We start from the raw sequence: 17,713 nt of genomic DNA, 5'->3' as shown, positions 1-17,713 counted from the left end.
GGAGCCTGTGTTCCAGGTCCCTGAGGGTCATGGCTTGTCTTGGGCCAGTGCCCCCTGACTGAGGCCTCCCCTCTCTGACCTTCCCCGCTCCATTCCCACCCACCTGGCCAGGGCCAGTACCCATTTTTAACCCTACTCACTGATCATCTCAAGAAACTTCTGTGTACTTGGCAGCACCCAGGCAAAATATGCTCCACAAATTCAACTTATATATATTTGGCAGGTTAAACTTGACATTATCATTTAAAAAAAATACAACTTAATATAAATCTACAGTAAACTAACCAAGACAGTACGGTACTGGCATAAGAATAGACATACAGATCATTCAAGAGTTCAGAAATAAATCTTTACATTTATGGTCAACTGATTTTCAAAAGATATCAAGGCAATTCAATAGGGAAAAGGACAGTCTTTTTAACAAATGGTGCTGGGACAAGTGGATAGCCACATGTAAAAAGATGAATTTAGAAACCAACCTCACAACATACACAAAAATTAATTCAAAATGGATCATAGACCTCAATGCAAGAGAGTGAGGATGGGGTGTGACTGCAAAAGGACATGAGAAATCTCTTTACAGTGGTAGAAATAGTCTAAAACAGGACCATGGTGATGGTTGCAAAGCTAGGCATATGTACTAAAAATAAAAATCATTGACCTGTACACTTAAAATGGGTGAATTTTTTTTTTGAGGAAGATTGGCCCTAAGCTAACATCTGTTGCCAATCTTCCTCTTTTCTTTTTTTTCCTTTTTTTTTACCCTCCCCAAAGCCCCAGTACATAGTTGTATATCCTAGTTGTACGTCATTCTAGCTCTTCTACGTGGGATGCCACCTCAGCATGGCCTGATGAGTGGTGAGTAGGTCCGTGCCCAGGATCCAAACTGGCGAACCCTGGGCCACCAAAGTGGAGCACGCAAACTTAACTGCCACGCCACTAGGCCGGCCCCTAAAATGGGTGAATTTTATGGTAATGGAAATCATACCTCAATAAACTTGCTTTAATTAAACCTCTACTAAGTGACAAAGTCTTAAGCAAACATCTCTTTAAAAAAATTTTTTGAGTACTAATAGATAAGGCACAAGCTTACTGAATGTCAGTTTTTCCAACTCCATCTCTTTCTAAACTGGTTTAGAAAAAAGAATCGTGATGCTAATATCAATTTAAAATAAAATTTAGTAAGATTGAAAGCTTAAGTAACTTATATACCCTCAGAAGTTTAGAAAAAAACATATCATAGGAAAAAGAACTACAGTTGAGAAAAACCTAAAAACTTATGCCACATTCCTATCTGAAATTTACACATAAATTGAAAAAACATGCAAGAAATTTCCATTTAGCTTTAAATAAACTGTTATAGACTAACAATATTTTGTTTGCAGCGTAATATAAGGGGCCAAGTCACCTCAATCTGTAAGCACTTTGACTAAAAGTGTCAGCCTAAAAATGAACTTAAAATGGTGATACCCAATAATGTGTGACATCCTTCAATTCCTTTGTTTCCATGCTACAAAGATAAGCGATACATTTAAAAGATAAAATCTGCTCGACTATAAATCTATAGTAATACATGGGATCAAAAACTGAGTTTTTTCAAAGTTAAATACATTATCTAACAATAGACGTGCTCTTCTATGATTTTTTAAAAACCTCTCCATGTTAATGAGCTATATTAGAGATAGAAGAATCATACTCTAAAGAAGAGAAATGAGATGATAGTACAAATCACCTAAATATGAAAAATTTACAGATAATATTCTAAAAGGCTATATAACATATTCCAGTACTATAAGGGACATTTAAACAACAGATATGATTAGCTCTCATACTACTGACGATTAGTAATACTGATATATATTCTAGCCCAAGATCAATTTCTATTGCCAAGCCCAACTCTTTTCGTAATTCTGGAAGAAACAAATCGTTGATTCCATTTATAAGGTCACACAACTGGGATGTATATAAATGCTATATATCTTAAGATACTGACATCCTCAAAAGGAAGATGGTATAAAGAATTGTCTTCCAGTATTTTACTTTAAAATTAAGTGCTGAAAAAAGAATATGGGTGGCAATTACACCACAAACACCTATCTATCCTGTAACACAGGCCATTGATGGTAAGTTTTAATTATTACTACATCTGGCTGTATGTTAAGTAAGCAAAAGGCCATCTCAATATAAAGAATATCCTGGATTGCAGAGGGAGATCCATAGCCTGCTAAAGAGCCTCAAAGCTAAAAAAAAATACACAAAATAATGGAGAAATAAATAGGCAACTAAAATGACTCAAGAGTAGAAAATTCTGCACTTTTCTTTTTTTAAAGGACTGGGTATGGAAATCTAGGAGAAATATCTTAATGAGAACAGCTGGTAAGGCATTTTTAGTAATTTATAATGCTGAGAAATGTTAATGCTGAAAATAAAGCCTGATACTCAGTTTTCAAATTCAGAAGTCCTTTAGCATGTTTAGCCTTTTCTCTTTAGAGACTTCAGTTTGCAATGAATAATGGCTACCATTATTGATGACTCTTCACTGCGATTTAAGAAATAAAATTCTTTATCTGCTAATTGGTGCTAAGTATCAAGGACTTTATTGGTTGCAGTAGACAGAAGAAAGTGGTTAAGAGGCTTCAGAGAAACAACCCCTGCTGGCACATTACCCACTAGAGAAGACAAAGACTACTTATGTGAACTCTAAGTCTCCAGATTAAAATCACCAAAAAAGTCCCTTTATGTAGCACCAAGTCCAAGCTCTATAAGTAAACAGAAGCTAAACAATTTTCAGCTTAACTAAAAAGAAGTGTTATCATTTGCATTATGTTTCTTTAATTTTACAAATCACTAAGCTAGTGAAGATGTCACTTAAACAATTTATAACTTTTGATATAAAACTAACTTTAGTAATTACTTCATCTCCCAAGTTTCCAAATCATTTAACAGTAGCAAGGAAGTGAGATGAAAAGATAATTCAATTCTATAAACAAGGAACTCCCTTTTAAAAACATGCTTTCCCTCCAGTTTATTAATCTACAGAATCAATTCAAAATCTGTTTTGCAGTAACTTTAATTTTATTTGCTGGACAAGCAAAACATTACATTACATGAAAAAGGAATAAACTAACACATAATCTGCCTACTAGCCTATTTATATTCTTGTTAGTCCCACAGCCAGTATTTTTTTTTTTTTTGGTGTCTTTAAACAAAGCGATAAAATAAAATTCCAAGACAGCATTTTTTTTTAACAAGTTAACATTTTAGTGTAAGTATTACAGTTTTAAAAACAAAAATGTATTCAAACTCTTACAGAATTAATAAAATTTAATACCTAACTTGGATGTGAATATCTAGTACAGTATTTTTCAAGGAAAAGAAAAACGTGGCTTTCAGTTTAATCAGCAACTTTATGAGTAACAGATTTGAAACAGCCTTACTTAGGAGGAAGAAAATAATGACAACATAAATGTTCCTTGGGCCACTTTGTTCTTTGGTAGTTCACATGTTTACCTACTAACATCTGTAACCCCATCTAATGATGACTTCTCCATTTGAAGAGTAGTCTCCTTCCTTCTCCTAAGCATCCTATTCATAATACTACTTCTATGGCTAATTCATACTGAAAGACGTTTCCAAAACAAACAGGCCTATATTTCACCTTATAGAATACTGTTGTGAAGGTGTGCATTTTAGGAATATAAAACACACACCTTAAGAAATGTGTATTCTGTTCAGGAACTACTGACCACCTTGGTTTTTTCTCCTCAGCAAGGTTTAGAATATTCTGCCCCTACATGAAAATTAGAGGATGGCCTCTGACAAATGCAACTGTTTGCCAAATAAACTGAACAAATAAGTGATACTATACTTGCAATGTATTTATGCCTGACCAAGACTTCCCAATATATATTCAGTTCATCATCTTCAATTTGTTCAATGAATAAGCACTTCATACTTAGAGATGCAATCCAATCCCACAAAGACTTATGATTTAAAATGTAATCTTAAGCCATCTTTAGACAGTTCCAGAAAGACCCCAGGAGAATGCTGCTGTTTAAAATAGAATAGTTATTTCTGACAAAAACAAAATCTATCAGTAAAGAAAAGATTTTTTAGAAAGGCTCTTTCAGGAACAAATCAAATTTTACATACCTGTAATATCAAGAACAGAGGGAGATGCAATGTAGTATCTATGAACTGTTTCAAGAAGTTGGGCACCATGGCCTTGACCTTGAAATGGAGTCAATATCAGCATCTGACTACAGTAAAGAAATTATTTTAAAATTAAAATATCACAACATGACCAGTTTAAAAATTGCAAATCACTATAGTATTATGAACATTTTAAAGTCTGTGTGTTTTTTTTTTCAATCAACCCCCAAGAAATCCAAAAATTATTGAGATACTCGAAATTGGTTTAATCTTCCACAGTGTTTCAAAGGGAACAATGAAATAAATCAGTACATAGCCAATGAATAATGGTGATTTTTTTAAACAAATCAACACTATTATAACAAGTATTGGAAACTTCAGCAGTTCCTTCTTCTGAAATAAAAGACAAGGCACGTGTTACACCGCCAATTACCTTACACGTGGCCGGGTTTTGTCTGGGTACACATAGTAATTATAGACTGTCATGTAGCCTACGGTCGCAAAGAGCGTAGCTCCATCCTTATTATACTTCTCAAATCTACAGATAAAACAGAAAGCCAAGCAGGTCAATTACAGTCGCGCTCCCATGCAGTGTCCATTTTCTTTTCCATTCTCTGACTGAATTTTCAGTGTCAGCAAGCTACTCTGTGAGGGCCCAATGGGTACACCTGCTATGTTCTGAATGTACAATTCACTTAATTGGTGTGCAGCAACTTGGATAAATCAGACCTCTTTACATCACTTCAGTGCACTTGCCTATTATAAAGATGAATAGGTGGCAAGTAAAAGAAAACACAGGCAAAGCTCATTTTACTGTTTAAGCCTACATTCAGGGCCCTAACGGACAACAGCATTTAATTCAGCTCTATTCTCAAGGTCTCCCAATGCATAATGAGGGAAAACTCAAGCCTCATAAACAATAGTTTTTCTTTCCTGGGAAAAATATCATTATATTGTCCCAATAATTGGGCCGCCACAATTAAAATGCTGGCTTTGTGAAGGTAATAAGGTCTACTGTTGCTTTAGAACTGTACTTACACTAGAAAGTAGTGCCATCTTTCATCATCCACGTCAATAAAGCTAGCAGTTTCAATAAACCACATCAAAAAGGTCTGAAGCCTTTCATGATATTCTCGAAAGCCTCTACATGTCATGTCAGCCTAGGGAAAAAGCCAGGAAAAGTCAGGTGAAACTCATCACAGAGGTAAGTGAAAGTCTGCAGAACACAAAACTATCCTGTGGGAAAATGTTTAGAAGTCTCAGATTAAGATATGTACACAGACACACATACAAAATAGATCTTTGTTTTTAATGCTGACAAAAACTTGCTTCCTAAAATGAGAATAAATCCCTGAAAATAACTGAACAAAAGACATACAAGTTTTGGGCAAATGGAGTACTTTTACCCAAGAAACATTTAGATTTATCTTTACCTTGTATATCTGAAAGGTAAAGTTTTCTCCTCCTGTTGGACTGAGAACAGAGTATGTGTGGAGTAAGGTTCCAAATGGCTTGAAATCAACTTCTTTTTCCAGCAAAGAAAGAAAATCATTCGTGTTTGTGCAAAATCCAGGTGGAATGATTTGTCTAATTTTGCCCTCAACATCATCTGCCTAAGGAATGGAGGTTAAAGGACATAAGAAAAAATTATTAACAAATTTGACTTTTAGTTGAATATGTTTAATTTCTTTGAAATGAACAAAAATCACAAAACTTTAGTTTATAGTTAAACTAAAGAAGTAAACACGCAGTGAACTGGGAAAGAATGAGTTTCACGTGCATGAGATACTGCCACACAAATCTGAGATGAGCATAAGCAAAACATAGACATAAAAAAGAGGAGACAGGTAGCCTGAAATCAAGTGCAAGAATGAAGGCATTCTATTGAAATTTCTAACAGCATGCAGAAAATGCTGACTATATCCCTTCAGGACAATGTGAACTGGCCAAAACAAAAGGCTGCTTATTATTTTATGTGCGTCAAGGAGACCATATTATCCAAGACATGAAAAGATCACCAGCATTAGTGAGGTGAGGCTAGAGTCTGACCAAACGAATAGGAACCTCACAAGGAACAAGCAGACAGGTCATAACTCCCTCATACACCAAACTCAAAATTAAGATGATAATTTTTAAAATATACCCACTTAGGAAATAGTAAATTATATGAATGGATGTATTATCCATTCATCTCTATAATGTGACACAATTTTTATAGACTTGGATTTGTGACAGTAAAAAGAGACAAGCCTGGACAACAAAATTAAACTCAGAGATTAAAATTACCCTTGTTAAACAACCTCGATGAATGTTAAAACTATCAGCTGAGCAGACTTCATAATCCTTTTCAAAACCCCAAAAGATCACTTGATTGAATACATTTACTACTTCTCTTTAACCATGAATATTTGATGAAGTCTTACAATAAAGTATTACTGCTTCTCACCAGGCAATAAAACTTAATGAATTGGTCTCAACTTAACAAAACCTTATCCCTCAATACAGTCCCTAAAAGCCTGACATTACATTCAACAAAATGAGCTTGCATTCTATTCAAACTTCTTTCTGAACAATGAGGCCAGGTTTTTACTTAATGGAGTTTGCCGTGAGTTCAGCTGTAATGTTTGTATTGTATCTATTTCCACAAGGACTGACACAAGAACACTTTGTGTTAACTTACTAAGCAGCTCTTTCATACCGTTTACATGCATGATGGGTATTAGTTCTAAACCAAGACCCTTGCTACTTAGCATTCAAAACAGGGAAATTAAGATGCTTAGGACAAAATACACTACAAAAGGCTAATACAACATGCTACTAATTCCTGTTCTTTCAACCATCTTTTAACTAAGTAGAAGCAATGCACCTGCAGATGAATAGCACTTTATTATTATTCAGTTACATTTTAGGATAGAGAACCAAGGATGGAGTTTATCACAAACAAGTTTTATTTTCAATGCTCGGGCACCACCAACATTTATATATAACTTGTTTATAGCTATAAAAAAAAAGAGCTATTATTTAAAATATAAAGCTCTTCAACATTTTGCCCAACAGCTTATTTCTAATATGTACACCAGTCCTTGCAATCCATTCACCCTTAAGATCAAATAAACTGCATTTGATAGGACTATTTTTGCTTATTTTTAAAGTCCCAATTGATAAATATTTTTCCTTGAAACTGCTATCTAATGTGAAGAGACCATCTTAAGCATATTTTATATAGAATCTGTACAATTTCAGTAATTACAAGAGGAAATCATAATAATAAGGGATAGTTTTAATAGGTCTGTTGTATGGCAATTAAAATCCAAACTAGTAATGTGTAAAGTAGTATAATTTTTGTTCAAGATTAAAAAAAGTCAGGAAACACTACTTTTAAATAAAGAGGTTTATAATCTACCACTTTAAAAGAAAACACTTCAAGGCATTCATAGTGTATATAATTTTAACTTTTAAAAATTTTCCCTATGCCCTGTCTTCTCAACAAGGCATTGCAAAGCATGATCAAATAACTTCACATATCTTGCAGCAAATGTACTTTAAAGATTTCTTAGAAACTCTAAGTTTCAAGTAGCAGTTCTGGTGGAAGACAGAGCAACCCAAAGGTTTGAGCTTAACAAAGTCGAAAGAGAGTTAATGCTTAACTTTCAGCCTTCAAAGGATACCTCTTTATTGTAATAAATATCTTCAAATAAATATCTTGCTCTGGGCAAGTTTACACATTACTTTAAGAACTTTTGCATGGGAATAAAAGGCTAAGTTTAAAAACAAGGAATCTGTTATATAATATAGGTTACAGAAAATGTATATCTGATATATTACATAAAAAATACATAGCATAAAACCAAACAGCTCTTCAAACCTAGAATTCAGAACTTTGCTTCACTGAAGGAAAAATGTCTGCATTTCTCTATTAAATGGATTCTTCTTTAAGAAAAAAAGTCCTATAACCACATGTCTTAGAAATCTGTATTATTTTCTAAAAGAATAAATATATTTTAGTTCAGTTAAATATTCATTTTTCATATTGGATTACTGGCCAGATAATAAAATCACCACTAGAGAAAAACCCCATCTAATCATTTTTAATTGAATGTAGAATTAAAGATTAACTGAAACCTTTTAGTTCCAATGCTTGTGGCTAAAAGTTTAGATTCTATTTCTGAACATCACTGAATAATTCCTTATCTTTAAGAATATCATTCTAGGGCCGGCTCCGTGGCTTAGCGGTTAAGTGTGCGCGCTCTGATGCTGGCGGCCCGGGTTCGGATCCCGGGCACGCCCCAAGGCACCACTTCTCCGTCCAACGCGAGGCCGAGTCCCACGTACAGCAACTAGAAGGATGTGAACCTATGACATACAACTATCTACTGGGGCTTTGGGGGGAAAAAAATGAATAAATAAAATCTTTAAAAAAAAAAGAATATCATTCTAAACTTCAATTAAAATTATATAAAAATATAAAGAAAGGATAAGAAATTAAACTGAATAGGTACAGAATCCAAAACACAACATATTTAATTAATAAAGATATTCCTTACAAGTGTTTTCTGAACATTTAGCAGTATCTTTTTAAAAAAGGAAAGTATAAAAGTAACTATTCTATTTAGGCCTTAAGTTACGTAAGTCATGATGAAATGTTTTAGATTGTATACTCTCACTATGGTCATTTCAACTTCCAATGTTCTACACTGTGTTACACATAAGATGTACCCATGAAACAAGTTTTGCTTTTCCTCATCAGTGTATAAAGCAACGTGTCTGAGAATAACTGGTAGTCTGCTATAATACAAATATCTTTACATTTGTATTTGTATTTATACACATTTGAAAACCAAATTATCTCTTTAATGTCTTATCCTAAACAGCACCATTTGTCTAAATTTGTCTATGGTGAGTTATTTTTGAAACAGCAATTTTAAAGCCATGTTAAGTAGGTGGTACATGCTGTCTTTTACTTGGCTAAAGTGGCAGAGACTTTTTTTTTTTTTTTAAAGATTTTATTTATTCATTTTTTTCCCCCCAAAGCCCCAGTAGACAGTTGTATGTCATAGGTTCACATCCCTCTAGTTGCTGTACGTGGGACTCGGTCTCGCGTTGGACGGAGAAGTGGTGCCTCGGGGCGCGCCCGGGATCCGAACCCGGGCCGCCAGCATCAGAGCGCGCGCACTTAACCGCCAAGCCACGGAGCCGGCCCTAAAGTGGCAGAGACTTAACATTAACTCTAATTCTAAGTATACGTAAGATATGCTACAAAAACAAGCAAAAAAAGTTCATATCTACTTAATTTGCTCAATCTTACATTCTCTGACAATGTAGAAATTTGAGTATTGTTACAGAAATTAACAGCATAATCTCTTTCACTAATGAAAAAACAAAGGTCATAATATGTTTGTTTATACTGCATTAGTGTTTTACTACTTGAACTCACAAAATTCTAAGACCAAAATCTCCATATATAATTTTAAAACTTTTTATATTTCATAAAAAGCATTACTCATTAAGAACAGTCACAATTATCAAAAAAAGAATATAGTGAAATATTATTAGTATACCAAAGATTATTTTTTTAATTTCCTCAAGATTAAATTTTTATAAGTGCACAAGATTTTTCTATCCAGAAAAATCTTTAAATCTGCTCTCATCTATTCTCAAATTTAATCCATATTAATGGGAGATAAGGACAAAATAGATGATTGAAATTCAGATAATACAAACCTTACCCATGTGTTTCAACTTCCTCTATCAAACTCTTCCCAGAAATGCTAGCAATTAGCAAAACCGAACAATCTTAGTTACACCCCCTTTCACTAAAAAGCAATGAAATTACCTCAAGATAGGGCAGGAGGTATTGATAAAAGCAAAGATCAGGGAACCAGAAGATGAACAAACCATAAATGTCTGAATAATCAAGTTTACTGTATTGTAAAATTCTGACTGACTATGTTGCCTTTAAAGATGATGGCTAGTGGAGATGTTTTACAGGTATCTTAGTTGTGACTAAAAAATTTTAGGTGCAAATGGAGAACTCAGCTTGGAAAAGAAAAGGAATGGATGATGAAAGATTAATGTAATGGCAAAATTCTAATAAGCAAATTAACTTCGAAGCAGATTTGCTGTGGCTTCTGACGATCTAAAAGGGTATATTTTTCATATGCAAAAATAATGCTACATAGTTTAGTCTGCAAAGACTCAAATATGATAAATTATAGAATAGTCTCAAACCTAATGCACCTAAAAAAAAAAGTCTTGATTTTTTCCACTTAAATCTACTTCTCCAATCTTCCCTATCTCAGTTAGTAGTACCACTATTGCTTAAGCAATGGGATCCTCCTCGTTCCTCTTTCCCTCATTCATCACGTTTAATTCAACAGCAAATACTACTGGCTCTACCTCCAAAATATATCCTCAGACAACTAAATGCAGTACTGCCTATCACAATGCAATGGTCTGGTCTCCCTTCTTTCACTCCTGCCCCCTATAGTGTCTTCTCTGCATAGCAGCCAGAATCATCTTTTAAAAATATAAACCATATCATCATAATTCTTACCCTACATGATCTAGTTCTGCCAACCTCTTCAACCATCTCCTACTCTTCTCTCCATCACCACAATGATTTAATGACAGTGATTTTTCTGGACTACAAAAATGCCAAGAATGTTTTCATCTCAGGACCTTTGCATATGCTGGTCCCTTTGCTTACTAAGCTCTTCCCTCAGATTATTACATGGCTGGCTCCTCTTCATTCAGAAACCAACAAAATGTTTCTTCATAACACCTTCTGAATTTAATTTGTTTATTTACTACTTGGTTACTGACTGTTCCTCTCGGCTAGAATGTAAGCTCCATGAGAGCAGTGGCTTTGTTTTGTTTGCCACTATATCCCTGCATCAAGAACACAGAAGGCACTGTGGAATGAACATTCTCACTGTAAACCAAGAGAGAAGCAGCAGGCCCATTCCCCCAACATCCACTACCCACTCTTTTTTTATAAGGGGGAAAAAAGTCTTTGCTTGAACGTGTAATTTAAATAAATGATCTTCGACCATGAAGCAAAAAATAATCTTAGCAAAAGATATTATAAAAGATTGATTCCTGGGCCGGCCCCGGGGCCTAGCGGTTAAGTGCGCGCGCTCCGCTACTGGCGGCCCGGGTTCGGATCCTGGACGCGCACCAACGCACCGCTTGTCCGGCCATGCTGAGGCTGTGTCCCACATACAGCTAGAAGGATGTGCAACTATGACGTGCAACTATCTAGTGGGGCTTTGGGAGGGAAAAAAAAAAAAAAAAAAAAAAAAAAAAGATTGATTCCTTATGCCTAACACAGTACTTCTAAATGGAAAAACCTGGTTTTTAAGAATGGAACTATTAGAAGTCAATGCAAATACATACCTATTTTCACTGCACACAGTATTTGAAAGATTTATCAATAACTAAGTCAATAATTCCTTTGGAAGAAATCAATTCAGCACTATCAGCTGGAACTTAAAAAAAAAACAAAAATACCAAAACTCTAAAACAACAGTGAATTTTATACAACACAAGGAAAAATACCACCTGCATTTTTAATAAGAGTATCTACCAGGGCGGGCCGGCCCTGTGGCTTGGTGGTTAAGTGTGCGCGCTGCGATGCTGGCGGCCCGGGTTCGGATCCCGGGTGCGCATCGAGGCACCACTTCTCCGTTCGTCCTGAGGCCGAGTCCCACATGCAGCAACTAGAAGGATGTGCAGCTACGACACACAACTATCCACTGGGGCTTTGGGGGGAAAAAATAAAATAAATAAAATCTTTAAAAAAAAAAAAAAAAAAAAAAAGAGTATCTACCAGGGCTTGAGAATTTAACAATCTAATAAGAAATATTTGATTATGTAAAAACTCCATTTTAATAAGTCTGTTAAATGCTAGTTTATCTAAGACTAAATCTTTTCAAACATCAAATCACCACAACTACAGTATTACTCAGAATCATATATTATGTCTACTCAGACATATATTATGTCTATAAAATTTCAAAAATTTCCAAGGGACACAAACCACTGAATAAAACAAATATTAAGTGCAGTTACATATTATTTATCTGACAAGCTTAGCCATCTTGAACAGGGCTAGGAAGTGGCAACAAAAAAAGTAAGTGCTCAAAATATTTCTGACACTGAAGTCGAATAAAGCATATAAGAGCCTATTTATGAACTCTTTGATGCTATATACAATTCACACTATGATGCCATTAAGCTTACCAATATAGTATTTTTACCCATAAGGGGATTTTTTGCAAGAGGGAAGCCCCTCACACTAGCAGTAAATTGAGAGCTAAAAGTATGGGAGCAGGAAAACATAAATAAAATATACATTGTAAAAAAAAGAAATAACTAATAAGCACAAGAGCCTGGGCCCATTTAGAACAGGTCATAAACAGTCCTGACATCTTTTAATAGGATATTGTCATATATTATGCATACTACTGCTAAGTGACTATCTTCTAGTACAATCTTGATTATTTACTAGTTGGGTGACTTTGGGTGAGTCCTTTACAATAAAACAAAACCAAAAAAATTAAATAAAAGGGCCAAATCAACCAGTCCAAGTAATGAGAGGAGGTTTTAACAAAAAAAGGATGGGGCATAAAGTTGGCAAAAGATTTAAGTCAGAAGTTTAAAGTCAGTTTAAAGCCTTAAAAAAGCTGGCTTCATTGTTAATGCTTTAAGAACTGCTTCTTCTACAGAAGAAAGTTATGATCCAATCTGTAGTAATACCTAAGATCTTCATTTTCCACATTTTAATTCTCTGGCTAGCTGTGTATAGCACAGTATTATCAATAATACGACTGATCTGATAAAACTTACTGGATCCATAAGTCCAAAGGACAAGAGATTTTACTACAAAAATACAGTTTCCAATTTTCAATTTATAAATGTGATTCAGTGACAAAAATGGTATTTAATTTTTGAAAAATCAACTCTGTGAAATAATTCTCGATGAAAAGTTTCAATGCCTCTAAAAAGGAATGCACAGAAATAGAACAAGTCTAAGATACGTAATTTTCTTAAGGTCCCTCAAAGATTCATGTCCATCCCAAACATCCAAAATAGATTCACCCCATTCCAACATCCTCAAAAGTTTCAACCACTCCAGCAGCAACTCAAGTCCAAAATCTCATCATCTAAGTTGTCTAAATCAGGTATGAGTGAAACTCGAAGTATTTATCATGGGGCAAAATTCCTCTCCTCTTGTGAAACTAGAAAACAAGTTATTGCTTCTAAAATACAATGGTACGACAGGCATGGGATAAAAGTTATAGACTTTCACATTCCAAAAGCGAAAAAATGGTAGGAAGAAAGTAGTTACTGGTACCAAGCAATTTCAAAATCTAGCAGGTCAAATTCTTAGGTTTCAAGGCCTGGAAATACTGTGGCCTGTGGCTCTACATTCTGGGCCCAAAACTCTACCCTCAGAGTCATTCTTCCTTATTCTTGAAAGGTAGTACATGTTTGCAGCTGAGTAGTGTTAACCACTTGTTTCCTGCCTACAGAATTTTGGAAGTTCATCAGGCTTCTCTCATCCTATCAATCCAAACTGGCAGTGCTTCTGCAGATATAACATTCTCAAAACCCTTGTGGGTCACCTGTGTATGCCATGAGGGTTCACACCATTAGACAAAATGGTCCTCCATGGGTCTTCCCTGCACTCTATTTAGTCTCTATTCCTGGCTTTTGCTGAGATTACTGAAGAGATCCATGAGTCATATGCCTAACCTCTTCAGCAACAGCAAATGGTTATCCAGCCATGGGTTTCTCTCCAGAGCATACTTTTCTGACAATGAATCTCGTAATTTCAGTGTCTTCTGCAATCTGGATAGGCTGAGTATCTCCCAAATTATCAGATCCTGGATCTTTTTTGCTTAACAGTTCTTCCCTCAATTTATCTCTTTCCTCTCACATTTTACTATAAGCAGCAAGAAACCAGGCCACAGCTTCAATACTTGGCTTGGAAATCTCAGCTAAAGATCCAAGTTCAGGGCCGGCCCCGTGGCTTAGTGGTTAAGTGAGCGCGCTCCACTGCTGGCGACCCGGGTTCGGATCCCGGGCTCGCACCGACGTGCTGCTTCTCCGGCCATGCTGAGGCCGCGTCCCACATACAGCAACTAGAAGGATGTGCGGCTATGACACACAACTATCTACTGGGGCTTTGGGGGGAAAAAATAAATAAAAGTAAAATCTTTAAAAAAAAAAAAAAAAAAAAAGATCCAAGTTCATTGCTTAGGTGGAAAGTTTTCCTTTCCACCTAAGTGCAGGACACAATTCAGCTAGGCCTTCTGGCACTATATAACAAAGATCTCCTTTCCTCCAGTTTCCAATATCTTCCTCATTTCCTTCAGAGCCCTCTCCAGAGGCACCTTTAACATTCCTATTTCTACCAACATTCTGTTTATGGCAATATATGTGTTCCCTAAGACGATAAAGACTTTCTCTCCCATGCTCCTAACTTCGTTCTGAGCCCTTACAGCAGTGCCTTTAACGTCCATATTTCTACCAACAGTCTGTTCAAAGCAATCTATGCTTTTTCCATCATGTGCCTCAAAATTCTTCCCATTTCCTCTACCCATTTCCAAAGATAATTCTACAGTTTTAGTTCTTTGTTGCAGTAGCATCCCGCTTCCTGATATGAAAATCTGAATTAGTTTCCTGTGGCTGCTGTAACAAATTACCACAGACTTGGAGGCTTAAAACAACAGATACTTATTCTCTCATGGTCTAGAGGCAAAGTCTAAAATCAACATCACTGAGCTGAAATCAAGGTGTCAACAGGGCCATACTCCCTCCAAAGGCTGTAGAGGAAAATCTGTCTCTTGCCTCTTCCAATTTCTGGTTGCTAGCAGCATTCCTTGGCTTGTGCCCACATCACTCTGCCTCCGTAGTCATACTGACTTTTGGGGGGCCATAATTTAGCCTACCACAGATGCATACTCTTCAGTGCCTCTCTTTGCCTTCACCCTCTTTTTGTTCATTTGTTTCCAATAGTTTTATAGTGTAATCAGCTTAATCATCCACATTCATAAAGGAATATATTAGCAAAATTTGTGGGATTAGAAATGCTGCAAGAGAAATTTAAACAGGCCAATTCTACATGAAGTAAAAGTAGAACATTTAGCTATTTCCCTCCATCTTATTTAACTTCTGGGAGAAGTAGTTTGATGTCCATAATAAAAAACAAAACTTGGTAAATAAAATACAACTCTGATCATAAAAGTGAAGGTTCTGGGGCCGGCCCAGTGGCCTAGTGGTTAACTTCACATGTTCCGCTTCAGCAGCCTGGGGTTCGCAGGTTCAGATCCCTGGCGCAGACCTACTCACTGCTTATCAAGCTATGCTGTGGCAGGCGTCCCACATATAAAGTAGAGGAAGATGGGCACGGATGTTAGCCCAGGGCCAATCTTCCTCAGCAAAAAGAGGAGGATTGGCAACAGATGTTAGCTCAGGGCTAATCTTCCTCACCAAAGGAAAAAAAAAAAAGTGAAGGTTCTTATAGAGAAGGTCCACTTAGGAAACAGATCAGGCTAAGGATTATGATCACAGAGTTACCTGAAATGACAGGCAGGCAATCATCTCCATAACTAAACTTGCGTATGTGGTTTTAAAGCTACTACATAACAGATTCTCTCTTCCCTCAAACCTTTAGATTTTAAAACCTGTTTTATACTCAATTGGAAAACAGAGTTAAAAATAAACTTATTTCTGTTCTTACCTCTACACAGTCAAAGTTCTCATCAACTTTAGATGCATATTCAACACGGAACATTGTTGACAGGCTACCGGCAATATAGTATAACAGGATCTTCAAACCCTTGTAACCAAAAGCAGTTTCGCTGAAAGGGAAAAAAAATTAGCAGTAATCTAAGACTCCAAAATGAATCTTTGCCGAGTCATTACAAAGTATTAACCCTACATATAAACAAGTTTAACTTCACAGGTAGTTTCAAGACTTTACACTATACTTATTTAAAAATAAAAAAGAAAAGAAACAAATATTTGTAATGAAACTATATGCCTCAGCTTTCCTCATTTATAAAACAAGAGAGAATAATAGCACCTACCTCAGTGATGCTGTTCGGGTTAAATGAACAAGTTAATACATGTAAACCACTTATTACATTGACTGGCACATCGTACAAGTACTCAATAAATGTTAGACATTACTACTACTGCTACTGTTGCTGCTGCTGCTGCTGCTACTATTACTCGTACTAGAAGGCATTTTCAAATCAGAGACAAGTAGTGTTAAATGGGTACGTGGCTAGGCAAGTAGCTAAGATGTAGCTTTGACTCAATCCTTCCAATTTACCTCTTTCTTCTATCACCAACATCCAGAGCTGCTGAAAGTGGTGATGGCACCTATCTATCACACCCAGAACTCAGAAAGCAGATATGGAGCTGTTGCTATTTTTCCAACCCTGCTCCCCGCTATCCATCTATACCTTGCTATTCCCTTTTCCAGCTTAAAAGGTGTCTTCTAATAAGTGAATTCTAAAATATCCAGAATAGATAAATCTATAGAGACAGAAAGTAGATCAGTGATTGCTTAGGGCTAAGGAGGGTAGGGGAAAAAGGGAATGATTGCTAAGGGGTTATGGGGATTATCCCCCATAATCCCTTTTTTATTTTGTTTTTATTTTTTAAAGTGACAAAAATGTTCTAAAATTGATTGTGGTGATGACTGCGCAACTCTGAATATACTAAAAACCACTAAATTGTACACTTTTTCTAATTGCTTTTTAATACATTTTTGCGTGTGTGTGAGGAAGATCAGCCCTGGGCTAATATCCGTGCCCGTCTTCCTCCACTTTTTATATGGGATGCCGCCACAGCATGGCTTGACAAGCGGTGTGTCAGTGCACGCATGGAATCTGGGCCTGCGAACCCTGGGCAACCGAAGCAGAGTGCGCGCACTTAACCTCTTGCGCCACTGGGCAGGCCCCTGAGGTTTTCTTTTTGTGAGGAATATCAGCCCTGAGCTAATATCTGCCAACCCTCTTCTTTTTACTGAGGAAGACTGGCCCTGGGCTAACATCCATGCCCATCTTCCTCCACTTTTTATGGAACGCCACCACAGCATGGCTTGCCAAGCAGTGCGTCGGTGCACGCCCAGGATCCAAACCGGTGAACCCTGGGCCGCCGCAGCAGAGCGCGAGCACTTAACTGCTTGTGCCACCGGGCCGGCACCTGTACACTTTAAATAGATGAATTGTACGGTAAATTATATCTCAATAGAGCTTTTTTTGTTTTTATTTTTTAAAGTGAATTCTGAAAGAAGAGTGCTTCAAAGAAGCATTGTCATTTCCAGATTTCTGTCTAGGGCACCAAAATAAAATATTAGCAGTGTCCATTCCAGAACTATGAAAGTTACATGCAGTAGAAAGGAGTGGCAATGATACTACGATTAAGACCAATGTCATGCTTGGGTCATAAGATACAGGGTTATCATGATGTGACTGTCATCTGTCTACTTTAGAAGAGGGGTATGCAAACACACCACTTTTAATGAAGCAAAACAGACAAATGA

The 17,713-nt window shown here is 36.3% G+C and overlaps 1 protein-coding gene across 3 annotated transcripts in view; it reads right to left on the bottom strand.

Annotated features, from left to right (window-relative positions):
- HAT1 (histone acetyltransferase 1) overlaps positions 1-17,713 on the bottom strand; it is a 69,255-nt gene that overhangs the window by 25,005 nt on the left and 26,537 nt on the right. For 2 of the 3 annotated variants that reach the window (XM_004428189.3, XM_014785848.2), the window contains exons 4-8: positions 15,899-16,019; positions 5,586-5,765; positions 5,191-5,312; positions 4,586-4,690; positions 4,153-4,259 (exon numbers count right to left, since the gene is read on the bottom strand). In XM_004428189.3, the coding sequence (XP_004428246.1) occupies positions 4,153-4,259; positions 4,586-4,690; positions 5,191-5,312; positions 5,586-5,765; positions 15,899-16,019 (635 nt within the window). The remainder of the gene's footprint in view (positions 1-4,152; positions 4,260-4,585; positions 4,691-5,190; positions 5,313-5,585; positions 5,766-15,898; positions 16,020-17,713) is intronic. The other variant, XM_087435394.1, reaches the window with a different exon arrangement.

The sequence above is a fragment of the Ceratotherium simum genome, chromosome 9, assembly GCF_057802395.1.
Source record: "Ceratotherium simum simum isolate JZ-2026a chromosome 9, ASM5780239v1, whole genome shotgun sequence".
NCBI classification, from domain to species: domain Eukaryota; kingdom Metazoa; phylum Chordata; class Mammalia; order Perissodactyla; family Rhinocerotidae; genus Ceratotherium; species Ceratotherium simum.
The sequence above is the reverse complement of the archived record's forward strand: the minus strand, read 5'-3'. Positions and strand labels throughout refer to the sequence as shown.